Source organism: Emydura macquarii, unplaced genomic scaffold (assembly GCF_026122565.2).
Source record: "Emydura macquarii macquarii isolate MOO-44397 ecotype Brisbane River unplaced genomic scaffold, CSIRO-AGI_Emac_v2 contig_2676, whole genome shotgun sequence".
NCBI lineage: Eukaryota > Metazoa > Chordata > Testudines > Chelidae > Emydura > Emydura macquarii.
In genome coordinates, this window is record NW_027132813.1 from 27,467,035 (window position 1) to 27,488,189 (window position 21,155).

A 21,155-nucleotide genomic window follows, 5' to 3' on the forward strand; every position below is an offset into this window, starting at 1 on the left:
GTATTAGGAAATACCAAAAGCAGAACTCTTTGCCTAGTATATGTTTGTTGAAGTACTCTTTCTATGGCTCCTAACTGGAGGAGGCGAACTCTTGTTGAAGTAAATTCTTGCGAGAAGGGTCCCTGAAGAGTAACAAGGAAGGGTGTTGGGAGGTAAAATGGAGTATCCAGTGCAAACAAGATCTAGGACCCATTGGGCTGATGATGTGTGTTCACAGTCAGTGTCCAAATAGGCAAATGGCATTAGGTGGCTGTAATAGTTGAGGGGAGTGGTTTATTGATGCCTTGACCAGTTCATCAAAATTGGTGTTTGGACATAGATGGGTGGGAGATGGACGATTGCAGGCCAAATAGTTTATGCCTAGGACATTAACTTTTCTTTCTCTGTGGCTTGTAATGGCATTGAGCCAGATATTGGGATGTGTGGTCTGTGTTGGGACTGAACTTTTTTGTCCGAGGGTGTAGAAAACTTCCTTTTCTCAAGCATGCTGAGATTATAATACAGAGACTACCTTTTTGCTTGTGCACTCATACCCCCAGAATAAAAGGATGCACTGACCGCTATGCCAAGTAAGGGTGAGTTGGAGGAGTCTGGGGACCTCTTGTATCTGGCTCAACCAGGTAAGGATAGACATCCAGACCCACGGTTTTAGGTAACATTATGTCCACACTAATTAAAAACCCATAGCTGGTCTCTGACAGCTAACTCAGGCTGCAGGGCTGTTTCATTGTAGTCTAGGCTTCTGGGCTCAGGCTGCAGCATGAACTGGGGGATCCTCCCACCTCAGAAGGTCCTAGAGCCCAGGCTCCAGATCAATCCCAGAAGTCTACACTGCAATGAACATCCCACACCAAATAAGCCTGAGTCAGCTGGCACCGGCCAGCCCTGATGTCTAATTGCCATGTAGACAGCCATCATGGCCTCATTACCAAATTATTGAGCACCTCAATCTAATGCATTATTCTCAACACCCCTGCAAGGTGGGGAAATACTATTATTCCCATTTTTATGGAAAATGGAGGCAGACACACTAAGACCAAGATGCTCAAAGGTATTTAGGTCCTTAACTCATTTCAATTAGAAATACTGAGGATCTGGGTTTAAGTTACTTGTCCAAGATATCGGATCTGCAGAGCAGGACATTCATCCAGGGTTTCCAAAATCCCAGGCTAGAGAACCCTCATCAATAGGCAAGCCTTCCTCTTGGATGGATGCTGCTTAAGCCAGGCACAGACCCATTTAGCCTTGTGGATGTTGAAAGTTGATGCTGGATTTACATGAGACATGCTTAGGACTGAGGTGTTCTCCCTCCTCCCATGCTCAGTAGGAGCTAGGTATCCACTAAGTAAAGCATGGTTTGGAAATATTGCAGGAGAGTTTTGTTTAAAAAGGTGCATATTGAGAAAGCTAGCCCTCTTGGAAGTTTAGCTTGCTGCTTCAGTTAGCCAATCAGTACCCTCAATTTAGTTCACTAGCTCCTTGTTTAAAGCTCTTTCAGGTTATGTACATACTTTTAATTTCTTACCCATGAACAAGCATATCAAGTGCATTGATTTAGGTAATCATTAACAGGAGCAATGTTCCACAAATCCAAGGTGTTGAATGGAAGAGAAAAAGGCACTTTAATTTTTAGTTTTAATATGTTCTGCATTTCCCCCCCACACCCACCTCATTCTATTAGCTCTTCATTCTGCCAACGTGCATGCAACATGGCAATATGCAATATTATTTGTTTTTCCTGAGGTGTTGTTCCAAGACTATGTGACAGACTATATAGGGACCCCCTGCTGCTATCCCTGAGTGAAGCAGGCCCTCAGCTATTACTTCTGCCATTACTGCTGTTCCAAGTTGGGGGAGGATGGGATGCATTTGAGAGAAGAGCCACATGGTGCCTCCAGTGTTGTGGTACATGTGTTCAGGGTTGCATTAAATTAGTCCTTATCCAAATGAAGTGAATTTACTTGTGTGCTGCTTACTTGCTCCATACCTCAACTTTGCTAATGGCTATAATCCACAATCATGGCTAATTTGTAAAACAGGACTTAGTAACTTTATGAAATATCTGTTTTTAGATTAAATCAGTCGTGATCCTAAATGATTTAGGAGCACATGCTCTCTGGCACTTCCTTGATAAAATCTTGAAACTAGTAATTACTTTGAGTATTGACTAATCTCAATCTCAAGGAAAGCAAACAGAATTTTAGTTATTAGGTTAACTATGGATTCATCATCCATGTGACAGAAGAAAGGCTTCAGATGGTGGGCAGTGAGTCAAACTACAGTAACAGGTTTTACAGAAGTACCTTCCTTTCAGACAATTTATTGCAGTCACAAATCTAGAATAGTTTCTCCAAATTTAGAATGAACATGAAGAAAATGGCCACTCCTTGTCTCAGTCACCTTACAATCAATTTTAACAAGTATCTAATCCACTCCACAAGCAAGTCATGACCTGCATGTGGCTAATCTCACTGCAAAGTTGCTAGTCTAATACCATAAATAATTCAAGGATACACAGAAACAATATGGGTAAATTGAAATTTTTTATTGGAAAACAAATATACAACTTGGAATGGATTTGAGGCAAATTGTGCCATAAGCAGATTCTTTTGAAAATAAGTGGCTAAACAAAAAGTTAAAAAGCATAGTAATAGGAGAAAATGTTTTCCGGTACAGGACCAGTAGTACAAAAAAATAGTGTACGAGTACCTGGATAATACACCCGTTTTGCAATAGTGCAACTTTTAAGTTTCATATTGTTGACTGTCAATAGTCCACGCAGAGTTAAGGCTCCACATTTCAACAACATGCTAAGTTTCCTAAAGAAAGCTATTTTAACAGGCATAACCCAGATGTTCCCTCATTTGACCAACTCCAACTAACTTTAGATGTGCAGAAGGGCTTAAATATCCAGAGTAAGCCACATGCAACATTTGTTACTTTGATCAAATTTCCAAAAAAATCATCAGAACAATGACAGTAAGATAAAGGGAGAAAAACATGGAGGAATGGAATTCTAATTACTATACATGCATATTCTTTTGACAGTAAGGGAAAAACCTTTTACAGATAAGTTACAAACAGAGAAAAGGCAAATAAACAATTTTGTACAAGAAATTTAACACATTCTGTACAATGTCTTCACTTTGCTGTCATCATTTGTACAAACTCTGCAAAGCAAAAAAAGTTGTATTAGTATCTTACAAATTAAGTTGTGATTAGACTACAAGGTTTCTCAGAACAGAAAGGAAACACCCTCTTCAAAATGTAAGGATTAGTATATTTATATAGCTATTATACTAGTGAATGTTTGAAATGCCTTACAGAAAGGTATCTGAAGTTATGCTCTTTTCCAGAAGAACCCTGTGACCTGCATGTCAGCACACCACTTTCTGAAGTTTTAGTTCTAAACTTACTGGGGTCAACTTGTCCCACTAACTGGAAGGCTCATTTGTGGTACTGGGTCCCATAATGTTTTGGGGCCTTGTCTTGCCTCATACCAGAAGCAAATTAGAAAATTTGTTTTTAAACAGATCTCTAGAAGGCCATAATTAAGTCAAAGAAACCTTCTGACTACATGTCTTTAGCAAATGCTTAGTAGCTGCAGATATTTTTCTACTTCGAAGAGACTTCCACTCTGTACAATACTATTGCTCTTTGTTATCTGACCAGCCTTGATCACTGAACAAAAGCTGCATTACCAGTCATTTTCATGGGAGGGGGGAGACGTTAAACTAGTTATTTCAATTTTGTATTTCATGACAGAAGAGGCTACAAAATGGTTAATGAAGTAGTTGAAGATTAAGGGGTGATTATTGTACTCTGTTTACATGGTGAACAAAATATCTAATAATGGGCTCTTCAATACAGCAGAGAAAGGCATAACATGATCCAATGGCTGGGAGTCAAAGCTAGAGAAATTTAAACTGGAAATAAGGTGCAAGTTTGACAGTGAGGGTACTTAACCATTGGAACAATTTACCAATGGTCATGACGGATCCTCCACTACTGAATTTTTAAATCCAGATTGAATGTTTGTCTAAAAAAATATGTTCAGGAATTATTTTGGGGAAGTTGTATGGCAGGTGTGGTGATGTAGTCTAGCCTCCTGTAATAACAGTCCCTCCGACCTTGGAATCTACTCATCTGGATCTCATTGATCTAGGGATAAGCATGCTGATGGTGAGAGTTTGAGGCTGCTGAAGACATTAATGGCATTCTTGGTGGAGGGTGGATGTCCTTGACTAGCCACTGAGCAGCACAGGGAGAAGGAGAAGCCAAAGATTGCTGGAAGAAAGAAGTGTGCTGCTCATTCTCTTTTGGTGGCAGAGGGAAGAATGGCAAGAGGTGGAACAGGTATCAGTTCTTAATTGTACATGCCTTATTCATACTTTGGTCTCATTTCCCTGCTTCAGTTCCATGGGGGGGGGGAAGGAGGGGGTGGAAGGAAAGGACGCTAACTACTAAAATAGAGCTCTGAACCAGAGTCTAGATTTAATGTATATAGTGAATCATGATTTGTTTGGTCTTGGCCATTAAAGTGTGCTTAATGTTAGTTGCCCTCACAAAAAGCAGAACCTTTCCTGTGGAAAAATAGTCTCAGATATAGGGAGAGTACAGGGACAGATTCTGTCAAAACAGTTTGATAATTGCTTGTTTTTATAATTCCACATACTAATTTCTAGAAGTCCAAATAGTTGCTTGATTACCCTCTTTAATGACCATATAAATTGGAGTAGCAACTTTGGTCCCATTAACAGCAGGTCTAACATAACAAGTTAAATGGCTTCTCACTCCAAAGCCAAATGCTTACAGAGTTTAAGATGTACAGAAAGGTATATGTAATCTTAGCAATTAGAAAAATTAAAAGAATCAAATCCTTCCACCCTCTTCCACCCTACCCTTTAAGGTATCCATAAAGACTCCCTTGGTTGCCCTTGAGTTGAGCTAGAATTATCTGTGGACACGATATCAACAAGGGTCCTTACAATGGGTGTATAATTCAAGGATAAAATGAAGTATCTTAACACTATCCAGCTTCATTCCAAACTATCACTTTGGCACAAAAACACATTAACACGTGATCAAGTAAAGCACTTAATTTAAAACTTAAGGTTTTTAAAACTTAAGAGTCTTAGGATAGCAGAGAGTAAGGAAAACAAACTTGGCGCACTATTTCATATGAAATGCTTTACATACTAGTTAAATTTAGAGTTCTTTAAACTACTGTCTTTAAGGTATTTTCTCCTCAAATTGAAGAGGGATCATTTTATTAACTTTTGCAGGTGTATAAGAATTAAGATTTAACTCTGGACTAAAACAATTTAAATGGATTCCATTTCCTAGTAGGTTTTTCATCTGAATAGCCTTAATGGGGGCAGAGTTCAAATGCAATACAATACATATATAACCACCACTTAACTAATCTCATTCATTTACAACATACTGGAAGGAGCTACGGCTTATGGTTGAATTAGTTTTGGGAAGGATTTTATGACACCACATTAACCACCTGGATGAAACCGGTCCAAATAATGGTTCCACAGCCATTCTTCAGTTCTAGAAGCAAAGGCAGCAATAAACTGGTATATTTAACTGGGAGCCACATAGTTATGTAGCTATTTGAAGGGTTGGAGTGATTTAAAGTTGTACTAGTTAAGTATATACAGTTAAGTACCCTTCTCCATAAAATCCCTACACTAAGGAGATACTTCCCACATTCTTGTAATCTGGTGTAACTGAATGAAGCTTGACTTCACTTGTATAAGGATTATGGAAAGTGATCATGTAGTGCCTCAGACCAAGCAACAAGAATCAATTGTTAGTGAAATTTACCTTCATAGTTTACTTGACCATCACCATCAATGTCTGCTTCCCTAATCATCTCATCAACTTCTTCATCTGTTAACTTCTCTCCAAGATTTGTCATCACATGGCGAAGTTCTGCAGCACTAATATAACCATTTCCATCCTAAAGAAACAAGTTTAAAACTTTTTAAAGAGAATTCAATTTAATCCGAATAACTTCTGTATTTACTCTACATACAGCACTTGACACAATTTAGTGTCACTAATTGGAAGTGGTGATGTAATGGGGAGAGCAGAGGACAAGGGACCATCTCAGATTTGTTTTCAGTAGTCTTAATTCTTAGATTAAAGTAAATGCAGTCAATTTAACTGTACAACAACTTGATAGAAATATACATAGACTAAATTAACTATAACATTCAAAAAAATTTAAGTGTTCCGGTTTGATATGTACTCTAAACAGTTATGTACATGCAATAAGTTCTTGCAGTTCTCAACTCCACGATTTTGTACATTTAAGTTTGAGGCACAAGCCATTGTTTGAATTTAAGCAGCTTTTTAGGGCACTTGAATATATCAGCAAAATCCATGAGGTACAGCCAAGGTATCTAGACACCTGAGTGCCTGTTAATTTATGGAAGCCATGATATTTCCAGCTGTGAACAAGTATGCTGACCATTTACATAGGCACTTAATTAAGTGCCTTACTCAAGTATCACCTGACAATTTTGTCTGCCTTGTGAAACTTCTGAAAGACTCCCAAATGTACATTAAATGTTTTAACATGCCTCCCAATAAGGTTTAAAATTTCACAATCACCCCCAACAGGGGGAGTAATTTTCCATTGACTAGCACCCAAAATATGTCCAGGCCTTCCATTTGTTACATGACTGCTTCATCCAAAGTCCCACAATAGTGGAAAGTGGTAGTGACTAGGTATGATCTAACTACTGTAAATAGGATTTATAGACTAGTCAGTTGGGATTTAGTGACAAGTGATTTGGAATCATTTTATTCCATCCTTCAACTAAATTGCAAACCTCATACACAATACTTCAGTACCTTATCAAACACACGGAATGCTTCTCTAATTTCTTCTTCACTGTCTGTATCTTTCATTTTTCTTGCCATCATTGTCAGAAATTCTGGAAAGTCAATTGTGCCATTGCCTGCAAGATAATTCAGTTATTAGTAACATTTAAATAGTTTTGTTTTCAATAAATTGCTTCTTAGAAAGCTTACCATCAGCATCTACTTCATTGATCATATCCTGCAACTCAGCTTCTGTTGGGTTTTGACCAAGTGACCTCATCACTGTCCCCAATTCCTTTGTTGTTATAGTACCATCACCATCCTTGTCAAATAGTGAAAAGGCTTCTTTGAATTCTGTTTGACAAGACAAGAGATTAGTCATCTGAAATTTTGAGTTGCTGGTTTTAATAATCAAAAAGTCTAAAAATTATTTACTTGTGATCAGCTATAAACAATTTATTTTAGATTAGGTAGGTTATTGGTTATTTCAGGCAGTGACTTTAGTTTTCTAGAATATGGGGTCTAGAGCCCCATGCTCTGAAGAGCATGTAGAGTTTCCGGGTCTACCACCTCTATCTCCAGAATAATTCAATTGAAGTATGAAGTAAAGCATAGCAAGTTTGCTAAAAGCTTAAATATTTGCTGAGGTTAGCTACACCTAAAATGGGAAACCTTAAATGTAATTCAATCCTTTCATTTATAAGAAGGAAGAGGCCCTCAGGTCAGTAACTACAGGGAACATGCTCTCTAACTGAAGGATGTGTGTTTGAGAAATGTGCATATCTTTCTAATATGAAAGGATTACCAATAGATGAAAGTTTTTTTTTTTTACTACAAATGGTAACAGTCAAAATTAAACAATTTTCTACAGAAATGAATCAGTTTTTCCAATTTGTTTTATTAGCCCAAGCATTAGTGTATTCTATACTCCAGCATAGTCCATTACTGGATAGCTATACTTAAATTCTTTACTTTTGCTGATCTAAAGGAAGCATGCTTGAAGCAAATAAACCCAATCAAGTCCACTTCCAAAGGTTTTGCCAACACATAGCTTGATTTTAATTGGTAACTCCTGTTACATAAGATGCTTGTACCTACTGCTTTCAAGTTATGTCTTATGATGAGACACCAGAGAAGCCATAGGTACTTATGCTTAAATTTAAAAATAAATTCTGATTTTTAACTAAAGAAATGCAAAACAATGAAGTGTTTGAAAAATTGAAACAATGCATCATGAGGCAATCAAAAGGCCGGTGGCCACTGACATTAAGACATTCTTGCTGGAATAGTTAACATCTGACTTTGATCAAAAAAGGTCATCAACTGACATTTGACCAGTCAACTGACCCACTTGCCAAACTTAACCAAGCAAGGCCATGTTTAAGACTTGTGACCATCAGCACCATAAGCCTCTAAGCCACAGGAACAATTTCAAAATAGCATAGACCTTGGAACAAAAGAGACTTCATTAACTGCTTTTTCATATACTATTGTAGAAACATTTGCACTTTTAAATACATTACTAAAGTAGACAGTTACAGCAATTTCAGTCAACATCCTAAACAAAAGCAGCCTTTGAACAGCAACCTTTTTCATACTTAAGTGAAAAAAGTTCAGAAGTATTTGGCTCTTATACAACTGTAGAATCATGACAGCTCAACTTCTGAGTGCTCAGTTGCACTTTAGTCTTCACGAAAAATAGTAATCAATCCACGCAGGTGGTGAAGTGCAATTGTGTGTTTCCAGGAGATAGTTTCAGTTCTAGCACTGCCTAAAAAGTTGTGATTAAAGATCAGCTTAGAGATGAGTGCCTCACTGCTATCTAATGTACCAGGGACAGATGTAAACACCTGCAAGTGATCCCCCAAATACCAAGTACATTCTCCAAGCAAGGTTAGTACAAGAAACAGTTTTGCTGTACAATCCAATAATGAAGCTGTTTAGAGTCCATACCAAAAATGTTTACTTTTGGCAACTGGCACTCAACTTAAACCCCAGGAGGTTTGATTACTAATTCACATTTTGTTTGCATGAAGCTAGTTTCTATTTTGAGGCTTAAGGACTAAAATATTTGGAGAATTCTGCCAGCTAAGCACAACATGGGTACAGGTAGGCCACCTACCGAAGAGGCAGGAGAGTCCTCCAGTCAAGCAAACACTGACTACACCAGGGGTTAGGTTAGTTTAACTGTATTGTTCAAGCTGTGGATTTTTCACCCTGGAGTGATGTAGTTACACCAACTTAATTTCCTAGTTTAGACCAGCTATAGACTTCATCTCTATAATAGCCTCTTGATGAACACCCTATTACAAGCATATCTTTAAGCAGCTTTTTCCTCCAAAGGCCAAGAGGCTTGATTCTACAGAAACTTATGTCTATAATTAAGGCTTTTCTACACTAGCACTTATGCTAGCAAAACTTTTGTTGCTCAGGGGCATGGGGAAAAAAAAAAAAACCACACCCGAGTGACCTAAGTTTTGCTAATATAAACGCTTGGGTAGCCATGTTATGTTGATGGGAGAGCGCTCTCCCACCAACATAATAAAACCACCTAAACAAGTGGTAGTAACATGATGCTATCCACCCAAGCACATATGCCAGAAACTTGTCACTCAGGAGTGTGAAAAAACACCCTCTGAGCAACAAGTTTTGCTGGCATAACTGCTAATGTAGACAAGGTTCAACTCACTCAGGGATATAGAAAATCCACACCCCTTAGCAACAGTTAGTACTGTCTACACCAGTGGGTAAGTCAGTATATGTCGATGGCAGGGCTTCTCCCAACAAACACAGCTACCACCTCTCAGGGAGATGTAACCTATGCTTTTGGGAGCTCTCCCATCAGCGTAGGTTACATCTTCACTAAGCGCTATAGTTGTGCCAGTGCAGCACTCTAAGTGTAGAGAATCGCTAAATATTCCAAGAGTTTTCACCTACACATACATCTGCAGCAGTCACAGTAAGTTGTGACCAACAGTCTCATATGTTGTATGCTGAATATCCCAAGGCACTTGGTAAATTTAATTCATCTTGTTACTTTTAATGAAGCAAGCACAGGCATACATTAAGACAAAAGTCTATTAAAATGCACTATAAAACCAGTTTGCAGCTCTATATTTAACATGCAACTAGCTGTTACTTAGCATGCTTAAAGAGTCACAGTTAAGTCATTCCCTGGCAAAAGGGATACTCATCTCCATTACAGCAGTGAGAAAAAAGTCTAGGAAATTGAAGTTTCCAAATGGTCTTCAGGAGTGGTCTCAAGCAAAGCATATTGCAATAGGTCAATTTGGAGCTGACAAAGCCATGGCTAACTACAAGAGCTGCATCAGAGAAGACAGCAGACTCCTGGCCAAGTCCAGTACATGAAAACACATTGACCATTACTACTACATGGACTTCTGGAGGCAGCTGTGGCAGTGTTGCTAACTAAGGGTTATCTTGAATCTCATGATAAATTATTTTCTTTAAAGCCCCAGCTCCTGGAGTCAAGTGGTTATTTGTTGATTTCAACCCTTTCCCCCCCCCCCCCAAGAGTGAAGGGTCTAGCCCTTGTAACTGTGGAGAAAGCATCAAAATTTGACCCCAGTGCACCCTAAAGGCTCAGAAAGCAGAAGGCAAACAAGATTTTTACATAAATCATGATTTTTGAACATTTGGGGTTGGCAATACCAGGATCTATTCAAGTAATAAAAGCCAGACTCCATCAAAAAGTCAGTATTTCCTTTGTCATCTTCTGGTAGATTAGCTGAATGGAGGGCAATGCTAATGGATTATAAGCACATTAAACCTCAACCAATCAACTCTTCTAGTTCTGATGAGGCACCGAGGAAAGCCATTTGTTGTCCAAAAATGACACCGAAGGTCATCACACATCGAATTACTGTACCACACATACCCCTCTTCAACATGAGTATGTTAGAGTCTTTCAAGTCTTGTGGTACATTCAAGAAAGCTATGGAACAGATGATCATCCAGTAGTATCTTCTTCATACTCAAATTGCAACCATTCCAGGGCCCTCTGCCATTTGTAGACATGGGCTAAAATAGCCACTTTTGTGTTCAACAGTATAAAATCAGCTGACAAATATGAGCAGGCTTTGTGCACAACTACGCTGATGTTGACCAAGAGAGGAGACATTTATCATATCCAGGCTTGAAACTCAACTGACTTGATTAAACAAGCTTGGATTCTTGAAGTGTTGACCAAGTTGTTTCACCACCACTTTCTCAATCTTCCCCCAAACAGAAAGTAGCCTTGGCAAGCTGGTCGACTGACCAGTCAAATACTTTTAAATATTCCAGCAAGAATACCCTTTGGATAGGACCATGATGCAGTCTGTTAGCAAGCTTACTTAAGTGTTCTGATAACTCACTTTACTACATGCTAATGCCAGCTGTTGGAAAAAGGTGAACTAATTGGAAGTTAAGCATCTTGATTGTTCTACAAGATTCAAACCAAACACTGCACGTAAGCCTAGCATAGAAATATATACAATTCACATGGCCATTTACAAAGCACACTAAAGTTAAGACCATCCCTGCCCTGGACAGCTTGCAATTTAAACCAACTATACAAACAAAGAAGTTAACTCAAAGGGAGTGGAAAGGGTTTAAAGTCACAAAGGGCCTATCTACACTTGAAACAATACAGGTGTGCTGCTGTGGTGCTACAGCACTTCAGCATAGACACTGCCCAAGCCAGCATGAGGGGTTCTCCCATTGGTGTAGATTAAGCTGCTGCTTCTCAGGTGCATTGTCAATAGAAGGTATTCTATCGACCTAGTACTGTTTATACTGGGACTTAGAGATGTGGATTTCACACATGCTGAGTGATGTAGCTGGGTCAATTTAATTTTCTTTCATAGGCCAGTGCAAAGTCCCCTCCCCAACACAAAGACAAGATGTACAACCCATTAGGCTGCTTGAAGAGCTGACCTACTGCCTGCCTAGCATAAATGTGTTTAAAAAGGACTTTAAAGGAAAATAAAAAACTCATACAAAAGAAATTATAGTTGCTAACTGTTCAATCTTTAGACATTCATATTTAAATATGAACCTAACATTGATGAAGGTAATTATTTTATTTAAGGAAATCACTTCATTGGTTTTTCATTTTCTGAGTTAAAGTAATTCAGTTAAGTAACTTGTTTGTAATAAGGCTTAAGTACAAGGTTATGGCAAAGCCTATTGCAGACCACAAAGTCTTGCTCTTTCTTACTAGGCTAAAAATAGTGATTTAAAGTTTGACCATTTGACCAATATTTGACTCATCAACTAACCAATTTTTGAACCAGTCAAATCCCCCAACACAAAGGGAAAGTTTAAACTAGCTAATGATTTTGCTAATTATTGTTAGGACAGCTTCCTGAACCTAATCGCCACCTCAGACATTCTAGCACCCTGTTCTCCTACTGGAGAAATGGTCAGTTTCCTCCACTAATGGACGCAAGTACCATGTGGATCAGTGCCTACATGCTCAAGTCCTAGTTTTAGGTTCCACGTGATTCCCACTAAACACTGTAGGTACCTACTCACTAAGTTCTTGGGGGGGTCAGAGATCCCAGTGGGTGGAAGGTAGTCTGTTTGTCGGTGCATGTTCACTGCTGCCTCCCTCTAGGTGTCCACAGAGCTAGCTCATGCCCAATCCCGAGATTCAGGAAGCAGGAAAAGATGGGTATTCAGCCACCTAAATGGCATGTGGGGCCCAATCAAGTAGGCATGCTCAGAGGCTGCCTACTGGAGCAGGCACCATTCAAAATCTGTGCAGAGGAAAGGCCATAACCAGCTCCAAACTTTCTGCCTGAGGGGGTAATTGCAACTGGTCTCACATACCAAGTAAGTGTTCTAGTCACTGGTCTAAAAGATAAGGTGAGCACTGCCACCACCTCCTCCCTTTGGTGGTTGTTTGGCATTAGGCATCTTAGTGTGGGCTGCAAGAAGGCACCTCTCTCCACTTAGTAATGTGAAAGGGAACTAGGTGCCTACCTCCAAGATTGTGATGTGGCTTTGAACACATCATCTTCCATTGGATAGCTTAGGCAGCTTGTCACCCATTTTCTGATTTTTAACTTGTTCTAAGGTACATCTCTCCTCATTCATTGTAGAGGAAGCCTAGTCACATAAAACTCAGGCTTTGTGGATCTGTGATGTTCCTTTGATTTTCTAGGTGTTACAATGCAAGTCCCTTTGTAGATCTGGGCCCCAGTATTTCCTTCACTGATTGTGTCATCCAAAAAAAGATGGATCCCACTGCTAAAGACAGGTAGACCAACTATTTCCAGAAATTCATTCATTAGTGGCAGAAACTCTAGGAACAATTCTTGCTGACTTCCCCATCCTCATTGGAGGAGGCTTCTGCACCTGCAGAGGCTAACAGTCAAATTCACATCTCATCCATGAAGCAGAAAGGTAACTTGCAGTATCAAGCAATAACTTTAGCATGAATTAAGACCATATGGCTTCACCCAGCAGTTCAAAAAACCCAGAACAGTTCTGTCAACTGGGACTTCAGATGCTTTAATGAAGCAATTAACTTTTCCATACAACCAGGAAGAGATTTCAGGTGTTCTCTATATCAGAGACTGACCTTTGCCACTAGCTCTTTAGAACCCTTCTTTCATCAATGTCTCAGAGACTTAAGGATGCAGCGTGGGAGCCACTATGAAGAATAAAGAGTTACTGTCTATAAAGAGGAGTCCGTCAACTGGACTTTTGCAGCACAATCCTCCAACACCAAATCCAAGTGTCAACACTAGTATTTTTGGGTCTCAAGCCACCTAGTAATACCAGTAATCATAGTATGTTGACATAGCTGAAGACATTTGTTGAATAAGCTACCATTTACAGTCACTTTAGACAAAAAGTGACAACATCTGAAGAACCCAAACCCCTACCTGACATGGTGGATGCCATCTCAGATACACTGATGTTTACTATAGAATGCACTTACTAGCTGTATACCACACATTCAGAGTGCATCCAAGATTTAAAGTTTCTGGAAACAAAATTCAAGTGTCAGGACCACAATTTCAATTCAGTTTTTATTTCCAGGCTGTGCATTCTCTTCCTTAGAGCTCCATCTTTAAATTTTAGAATCTCAAGATTTAACAATATGCTTAGACAACCACACCTATCCTCACTTATGTTGTGTAAAGTGAAATTTCTCCATTTGCCTAGATAACCTGCTCCAGCTCTTCCAGACTGTTTGAGGCTCTCATGTCCATATCTAAAGAGTCTTTTCTTGCATCAAGTACATTTGTAAATGAATGCTGTAGTGCCATGGTGATGCTAATAGTGACATTTCCCCAAGTTTACTGACATCAAAGCACTGTCAAATGCACAGAGTAAACTAAAGGGTGCTCTCAGTAAACGGAATTTTCGAAGTCCATTTCAAGGAAGTCAAGTGTCACTTAATTTTCATGATGAGACTATAACAAATCAAATGATGGAAAGCCCCTAAACACCTCTAGATCCTGAAATCTAGAACCATTTCATTTTCTATCCTGGTGACAAACTTCTATTGATGCACTGTAATGCATGCATAATCAAACCTGGCATACAAAGTAATGTAAACTGAACTGATTATGTAAGCATATATATATATATATAAATATAAATATAATTTATTTACTTTCCAGAATCAGTAATGTGCCATGTACAACTGGCATAACAGAACCTTAGACATTATCACATTAAAAAATAAGTCAATTATGGCTAAACTCTTGAGTAGTGAACCACTTCAATAGGTAGGCCTCAAGCTGTCCTGTATTTCTGCTTTTTTACTTCAAAGCCACCAGGCAGTCATTGCTGTCCAATTAAATCAACACAAGGCTGTCCATGTTTGCATTCTTGTTGCAAGTGTCAAATATTGAACTTCCTGTGTCCTCTCAAAGGTTACCAGTACAGACTACTACAACCTGTCAGAGCTGAATACTGAACCCTTAAATTGAGCAACCAGTAAAAAAAGACCACGACAAGCCAAGTTTGTTTTGACAGAGATGATCAGACAAGTCACTAATCTTCAGCTATAAAACCCTTTAAAAAAGTTTAGATAGCTGCTTACATATTTCAAGATCTGATGCTGGATTAGATTGGTTTTACTGCCATGGTATTTATTCTAAAGGTATTAGATAAGCCTTAAACTGACTTTAAGGACTCCTGAAATCAAAGTCTAATTTTGGATATTAAGCAAGAGTATTCAGCTTTCAGCATAAAATACACAATACTGTCCCCTGATGCTCTTCAGTTTGTGACTTGTATTCAAAACAAAATGCTGACCGAGGATACAAAAAAGTTTGAAAAATATAACTGCTAGGAAAAGTGGTTATATGCATCTAAAATTAGATTTTTTCTGAATATGGAGTTAAGATATGTTGCTCTTAAGCATTAAACACAGGTAGCAGTAATTTTACACTTGGGACTCTGGTTATATTTTTCTTCAGTGTTGATTTTGAACACCGACAACTTTACCTCTAATTCTAATGCCATTAAGAGTACTTCCCAGATATTAAAAATATATTTAAGTTTTCAATGTCTATTGAGACAGCCTGCCCCATTCTAACTCAACCTAACCATTAAGATTGAGTTCTATATCACTAGATAACACACTATAGTAACAGAAGACATATGACTAATTTAATTAAGTTAGTTTGTTCATCTTCTGCAAAAGCAGCAATGATGAAAGCCATCTCCGTGCCCCCCCCCCCCAAAACAGTCAATGTTTATCTCAGGATGTGTGGGAAATTTAGACCTTGACTACACCTTTGAAATCCTCCAACATACCCTCACTTTAAGAGCATAAAACATTATGCACGAAGTCTCCACATGTACCAACTCTTATTTTAACTGGGGAAACATTACTATTATGCAAAAAGCAAGTTAAAATATTAGTTCTTGCATATTCAAGGTAGTGTAATTGAGCAGTCAGCAGAAGGCAACTAAGACCTGTTTGGCAGAATCCTCAGAATGCTGAAGATCTTATATTTGATGTTACAATGAGTGTGGACAAGCTTGGTTACAGGAAATAGGCACCTTTCAGGATGAACGTATGTAGAGCTTTACTTTTAGAGATGTGCATATACACTGACTAACACTAATTTTGCAAAATCATTAACTTTAAAGGAACAGTTAGTAAATTGAGCCAAAGTAATATTTAAGGCTTTATAACAGTTGAGGAATATGGTACCCTAAATCCTTACATTGAGGCTGTCATGTACTTCTCAAAAAGGGCCTAATTTAACAATGCAAAGCAGAGCTGAAAGAACAGGCTTTCCCATAATTAAATAATGAATATTATGAAGTCTGAACTATTTTAAAGGAGATAAATGTTCAGAATTTCAGAAATAAGACAGTTGCATCCAATGTTGTCTGAAGGTAAAGCCAAGTCTAAGTTATACTTGCAAACTAGATGGCAGCTTCTTGTTCATATTTTAATTAAGTTAAATGTTTCTAAATATAGAAAACAACTTGCTACATGAGCTAAGGTCAAATCAATTCAATGAAGTCTCAATTGGATTTTTTGTTAGCATAGCATCTTGAAACTCACCTGCAATCTGCTCCTCTGTCAGTTGATCAGCCTATAATATTAAAAAAAAAAAGTATTATATTCCAGCAAGACACTGGAGAATGAACAGATTCATAAGAGTTAATAAACATGCTTTTAAAAATAAGTATTCCTAGGTAGTTGAGCCACAGTGCTTATTGCATTCTAGTGTTCCAGCTTAGTCGTAAAGCTACAGAGCTGACAAAAAAATAGTAATTTGTTATCAATAGACAATACACATCTTACTAAAGCAGGCTGGTCACTATCTTGTTAAAAAGCTATCTAGTAATGACCGAATACTCAACAGGGCTGAATATAGAGCAGTTAACATAGGCAAGAGTCTATATCCAATTAGTAGTCTCCTGAGCCAACCAGTCCCCTCTAGACAGATATAAACATATCAGTTGTAAAGAGGTAAGAATTTAGTCTCTACAAGTTTAATATGCAAGGTATGTCAGTTCTTCCAAGTTTGATGCTAGTTTCAGAAGCGTACCAAGGTCTATTTTGAAGAGAATCCCAATATAAAGTAAAACTAAAATAAACTAAATGAAATGTTTCCTAAAACAAGTGATCTTGATGTGTCTATTAAAAACTTGCCTTAAAAATTAAGATGTGGGAGGACTACTGCATGACATTTTAGTATTGCCATTATTATCAGTCAGTTTCACATATGAGAATCAAGACCTTCATCTAGGGAATCACCCAATCCATCTATTGCTGAAAAAGCAGTAAGAGTGAATTAATATGTAATTTACAAAAAAGGAAAATTGAAAACAGTCTCATGTATTCCAATTTTTATTTTGAAAAGTGACATTTGAAGGGATAAGGGGGTTAACCCCAGCTTTCAAATGTTCCATTTCACTATTATTCATGAATTTGCCCAGCACATCAGCAAAGCTGAACTACAATTCACAGACCTGAAGGGAAGTGGCCTACAAAGTGAAAGAACTGATGCAGTAATGACCACAGAAAAGCAAAAATAGTTGTTCACTGCATCCATTAAGTTACATGTGACCCATCCCACAGCACTGAATTAGTCACAGCACCTCAGTTTGGCAGAGTAATAGACATGGTAGCATCTACTGGATAAATAGTATGTGCACTATTTTGTAAGCTTCTCTAGCTACAGATGTTAAACTACACATGCTCAACATCAGCTCTAATACAGTTTTTGTTTAAGAATTGGATAACTGTCCAATATTTTTACAGTGTATTTTCAAGCTCTGGGGCATTACTATAGTGCCTGTCAAGTTCATAGGAAATTATAAATTATATGCAAAATTATATTTGTCTGCCTTTAGAGCATCATTCAAAGCACACACTACAAAAAACAAGCAAGCAATATCTTCTCAGTTCTTTTAGAGTTCAAGCAGAATAGAACAGGTGCATACGTTTCTGTTAGATGATTTATACCTACTCAACACTAACAGGTTAAGTAGTGAGAAAGTCAGTACCCCAGGGGTTTCTAAATCCTATTTGCCACTTTACATATTCATCTTATTTGAGTGTCCCCACTCCCTCAATATAAGATTCCCAAGTATTTCCTTCCTCTGAAAGTGGCCCATATAAATCACCCAATAGGTCACTGCCCAGAACATTTATCCTGTTTGTGGCAGTACTCAAAATGGGTATAAGGTCTGGAATAGGAGGGAGACTGTCTATTGAAGCCCCAGATGTATAGCAGAAGAGAAAGTCAAACAGTCCATTGCACTGGGGGTGGGGCAGGATTGAACAAACACCATCTGTACTCAGAAGAGCCCAGCTCTGCAGGGACTGCTGCAAAACAGCAATTGAAGGCGGAGTCAGCAAATTTGTTGCTAGATGTCCCCACCAGCCATTCCACCCAATACAGCCGAGAGACATAGCAGAGGTTATGTCTTCATTCTGGAGCTGGAGTAGCAGCTACAGAAGTACTTTGCTGCCAGAGTTGTCTTGGGAAACTATCAGGTACTCATACTGTGCCTTTAGGCCAGTATATACAGACCATAGGTTATTCACACCTTGTTTCAGGAAAGCCAGTTTACCCAGTAGTTTGGAAGGTATAATCTGTCCACTCTGCAAGGATAGTCTCCTATCCACCATCAGCAACTGATTTGTCAAAAAATCAGTCTGAGCATCCTCCCCCCCTTACTTTTATTCTAATATATAATCTTTTAAAGAATATAATTACTTTAAATTGATCTGCGTGACAAAGGGATGATTTTTTTTGTTTGCAGTTCACAACCTCCAACTTTTCTAATACATTTCAAGGCACCCTCAAACATTTCCTTAAAAAGCTTGCATCATTATATTAAATCTTTTCCATTAGGCAGCCAACATTAGGTCTGCAGTTCAACAATCTACCTGTGGTCAGGTGATTAAAACAGCAATTAGAGCACTTGAAGCAGAAAGCTATTAGTTATGCACTGCAATTCCTGAACAGTGTATGCACCCCCTAGAGGGGGATCAGTGTACTAGTTAAGGCAAGCCTTTGCCTATTCCTAATCAATAAGAGAACTAGCCATCCTGTCAGCTGTGCAGACCATCAACAGCTCTAAGTTAGTTCTACAGCAGGCAGTGGTGGAGCCAAACAAAATATATCAAGCAAACCACAGAAACAGAAGCTACTGTACTCCAGAATTTAGCATTAAGTCAAACACCTGTTAACCATAACCAGTGCTCACAGCCTGGTGGGGAAGCACAGAATCAGCAGCCAGATAGCTGGACTGGCATGTAAGAACTAGAATTACATGTAGGCTGCCACAGCTTGCGCCCTGGGCAAAGCATTTTGCCTAGTCTAGTACTTGCAATTTGGGCAATACTCATTCACAAGTTTAACCAAGTTTGGTCTGTTGGTACTGACCACAGCCATCCCGAAGATGCCACCATGCTTCCTGGTCACACCCATCTCTATATTAAGAACTTGCTTGACTCTTGCAAGCTAATCCAGTTTTGGGGTGGGGGGGGGGGAGGGAAGAGACTAACAAAACAAAGCAAGCATGAAATTCGTGCATTGCTATACTGAAAGCCTGTATCTGATACACAGCATCTGTTTTGTCTATTCATCCACTTCATCTAGAATAATGGCATAGTCTGGAGCCTTGTTAAACTAGCCCCTTTTCCCACCCAGAGGGGATGCTACAGTCACACGCTTGCTATTTTAGGGACTGGTTTAAAATCACCCCGCTGCCCTCCGAAAACAGCCACTGAATTAAAGAGGCCGTCTTCGCACGGTAGGTCTCTCACGCCTGGCAGGAGCCGGGCACGAACAGGCGCTCGCTGCTCTTCCTCGTCCTTGCCCGGTAACGTACTTCTCTCTGCGCACACGTCGCAACAGCCCCAAACCCTCCCGACCCGCCAGCCAGCCAGGTGAACCCCCAGCCGCCGAGCGGGGCGTCTAGGCTGACGCCGTCCCCGAAAGGCAACGAAAACCCTCCGCCACCGGCGCAGCACGAGGGTGAAAACTCCCGGCTGAGGAGGCAGGCGCCCAAAGCGAGGGCGGCCGGACGAGCCCGCCACGCCTCATCGCCGAGGGAAACCGCCCGGCTCCGCGGTGCCTCCCCACCCGGCCGGCTCCGCCGCAGGTCCGGGCAGACGCGCGCGCTCTCGGGCCGCGGGATGGGGCTGGCGCCACCGCGGCAGGCGTCCCCCACCCTGCAGGGGCCTCCTCCCCCGGGAAACCGTTATCCGCCCCCCCCCGCCCGCCCCGAGGCGAAGCATCATGGCGCTCGCCCCAACTGGCAGTTTGAATTTTGAATCGGCAACGCTCGCGGCGAGCGGGAAGGGCCGGGCCGCGCGCGCGGGAGTCAGCTCCCCCCCCCCCCCCCGATACACAAAGAACCCAGCCCTGCCCCCTCTCCTGCCCCCTCGACCACCTCGCCCCACTGCCGCGAGCCCACCGGCCCCCCCCCTTCCGTGCGGGCTTCCCTGCCGCGGAGCGGGACATGAAAGCGGCCCCGAGGCTCGGCAGCCCACCAGCGCTGGCAGGTACTCACCATGGTGGCTCGGCCCGGCGGCGGGGAAGGGGTGTACTGGCTCGACAGGCTGTAACGAAGCACTCACCACCTGCCCGCTCTGCGGCTCGCCTCACACTGAGCCCAGCCCGCTGGCCAGCAGCGCCTCATAAACCTCCTCACTCTCCTCGAGGATCACTCCGCGCAGCTCCCCCCCACCCCCTCCGGTCGGCTGGCGAAGTAGGAACGAGATCCGGCTCGCCGATCCGGTAACTACGAACCCTGTCCGCACCCCGAATCGGTACCCGCACTGTCCTCAGGCCCCAGCGAAGGGAAGCGCCGGACACGGGAGAGCGGGAGGGCTCCTGTTGGGGAAGAGCGGGAGGAAGGACGAGCACGGGGCTATTTTTCCTGGCGGAAGAACATTTAGTAAAGGGCTATGAGGGAGGGACTAGAGGAGGAGGGCGCTGATTGGCGGGTTCGTACCTGCAATGCGTCACTTCGGACATGCACAGTCTGGGCTGGGAGCGACGCCCTCCTCCCACTGCACCGCCTGGAGGGGCGGGGCTCCGAGTTAGAGAGCGCCCATTGGTGCAGACTAGAGAGCTGGCAGGGGCTGTGCGGGGGGGGGAGGTGGCACAGTGACAGGCAGGCAGAGCAGGGCCAGCTGGGCCTTTCCTGACTGCACTGCGGCCTCTCGCCTGCCTTCCCTGTGCAGTGACTATGGTAGGAGGACTCTCTTCCCTCCCCAGAGAGTCTGGCTGCAGCTGGTTGGATAGGGTGTGTCAGTCCCACAGCTCTCTTCTGCCATGGAAGCCTGGTCTGTGCATAAAACTTAG

General features: G+C 40.9%; 1 protein-coding gene across 1 annotated transcript; it reads right to left on the reverse strand.

Annotated features, from left to right (window-relative positions):
* Nucleotides 1-2,530: 2,530 nt before the first annotated feature.
* CALM2 (calmodulin 2) lies at nucleotides 2,531-20,503 on the reverse strand. Its single transcript, XM_067565102.1, has 6 exons — nucleotides 20,359-20,503; nucleotides 16,388-16,418; nucleotides 7,051-7,194; nucleotides 6,871-6,977; nucleotides 5,836-5,971; nucleotides 2,531-3,170 (listed from the first exon to the last, which is right to left on the reverse strand). The coding sequence occupies exons 1-6, from the start codon at nucleotides 20,359-20,361 to the stop codon at nucleotides 3,142-3,144; spliced, it is 450 nt and encodes a 149-aa protein (XP_067421203.1). The 5' UTR covers nucleotides 20,362-20,503; the 3' UTR covers nucleotides 2,531-3,141.
* Nucleotides 20,504-21,155: the final 652 nt, after the last annotated feature.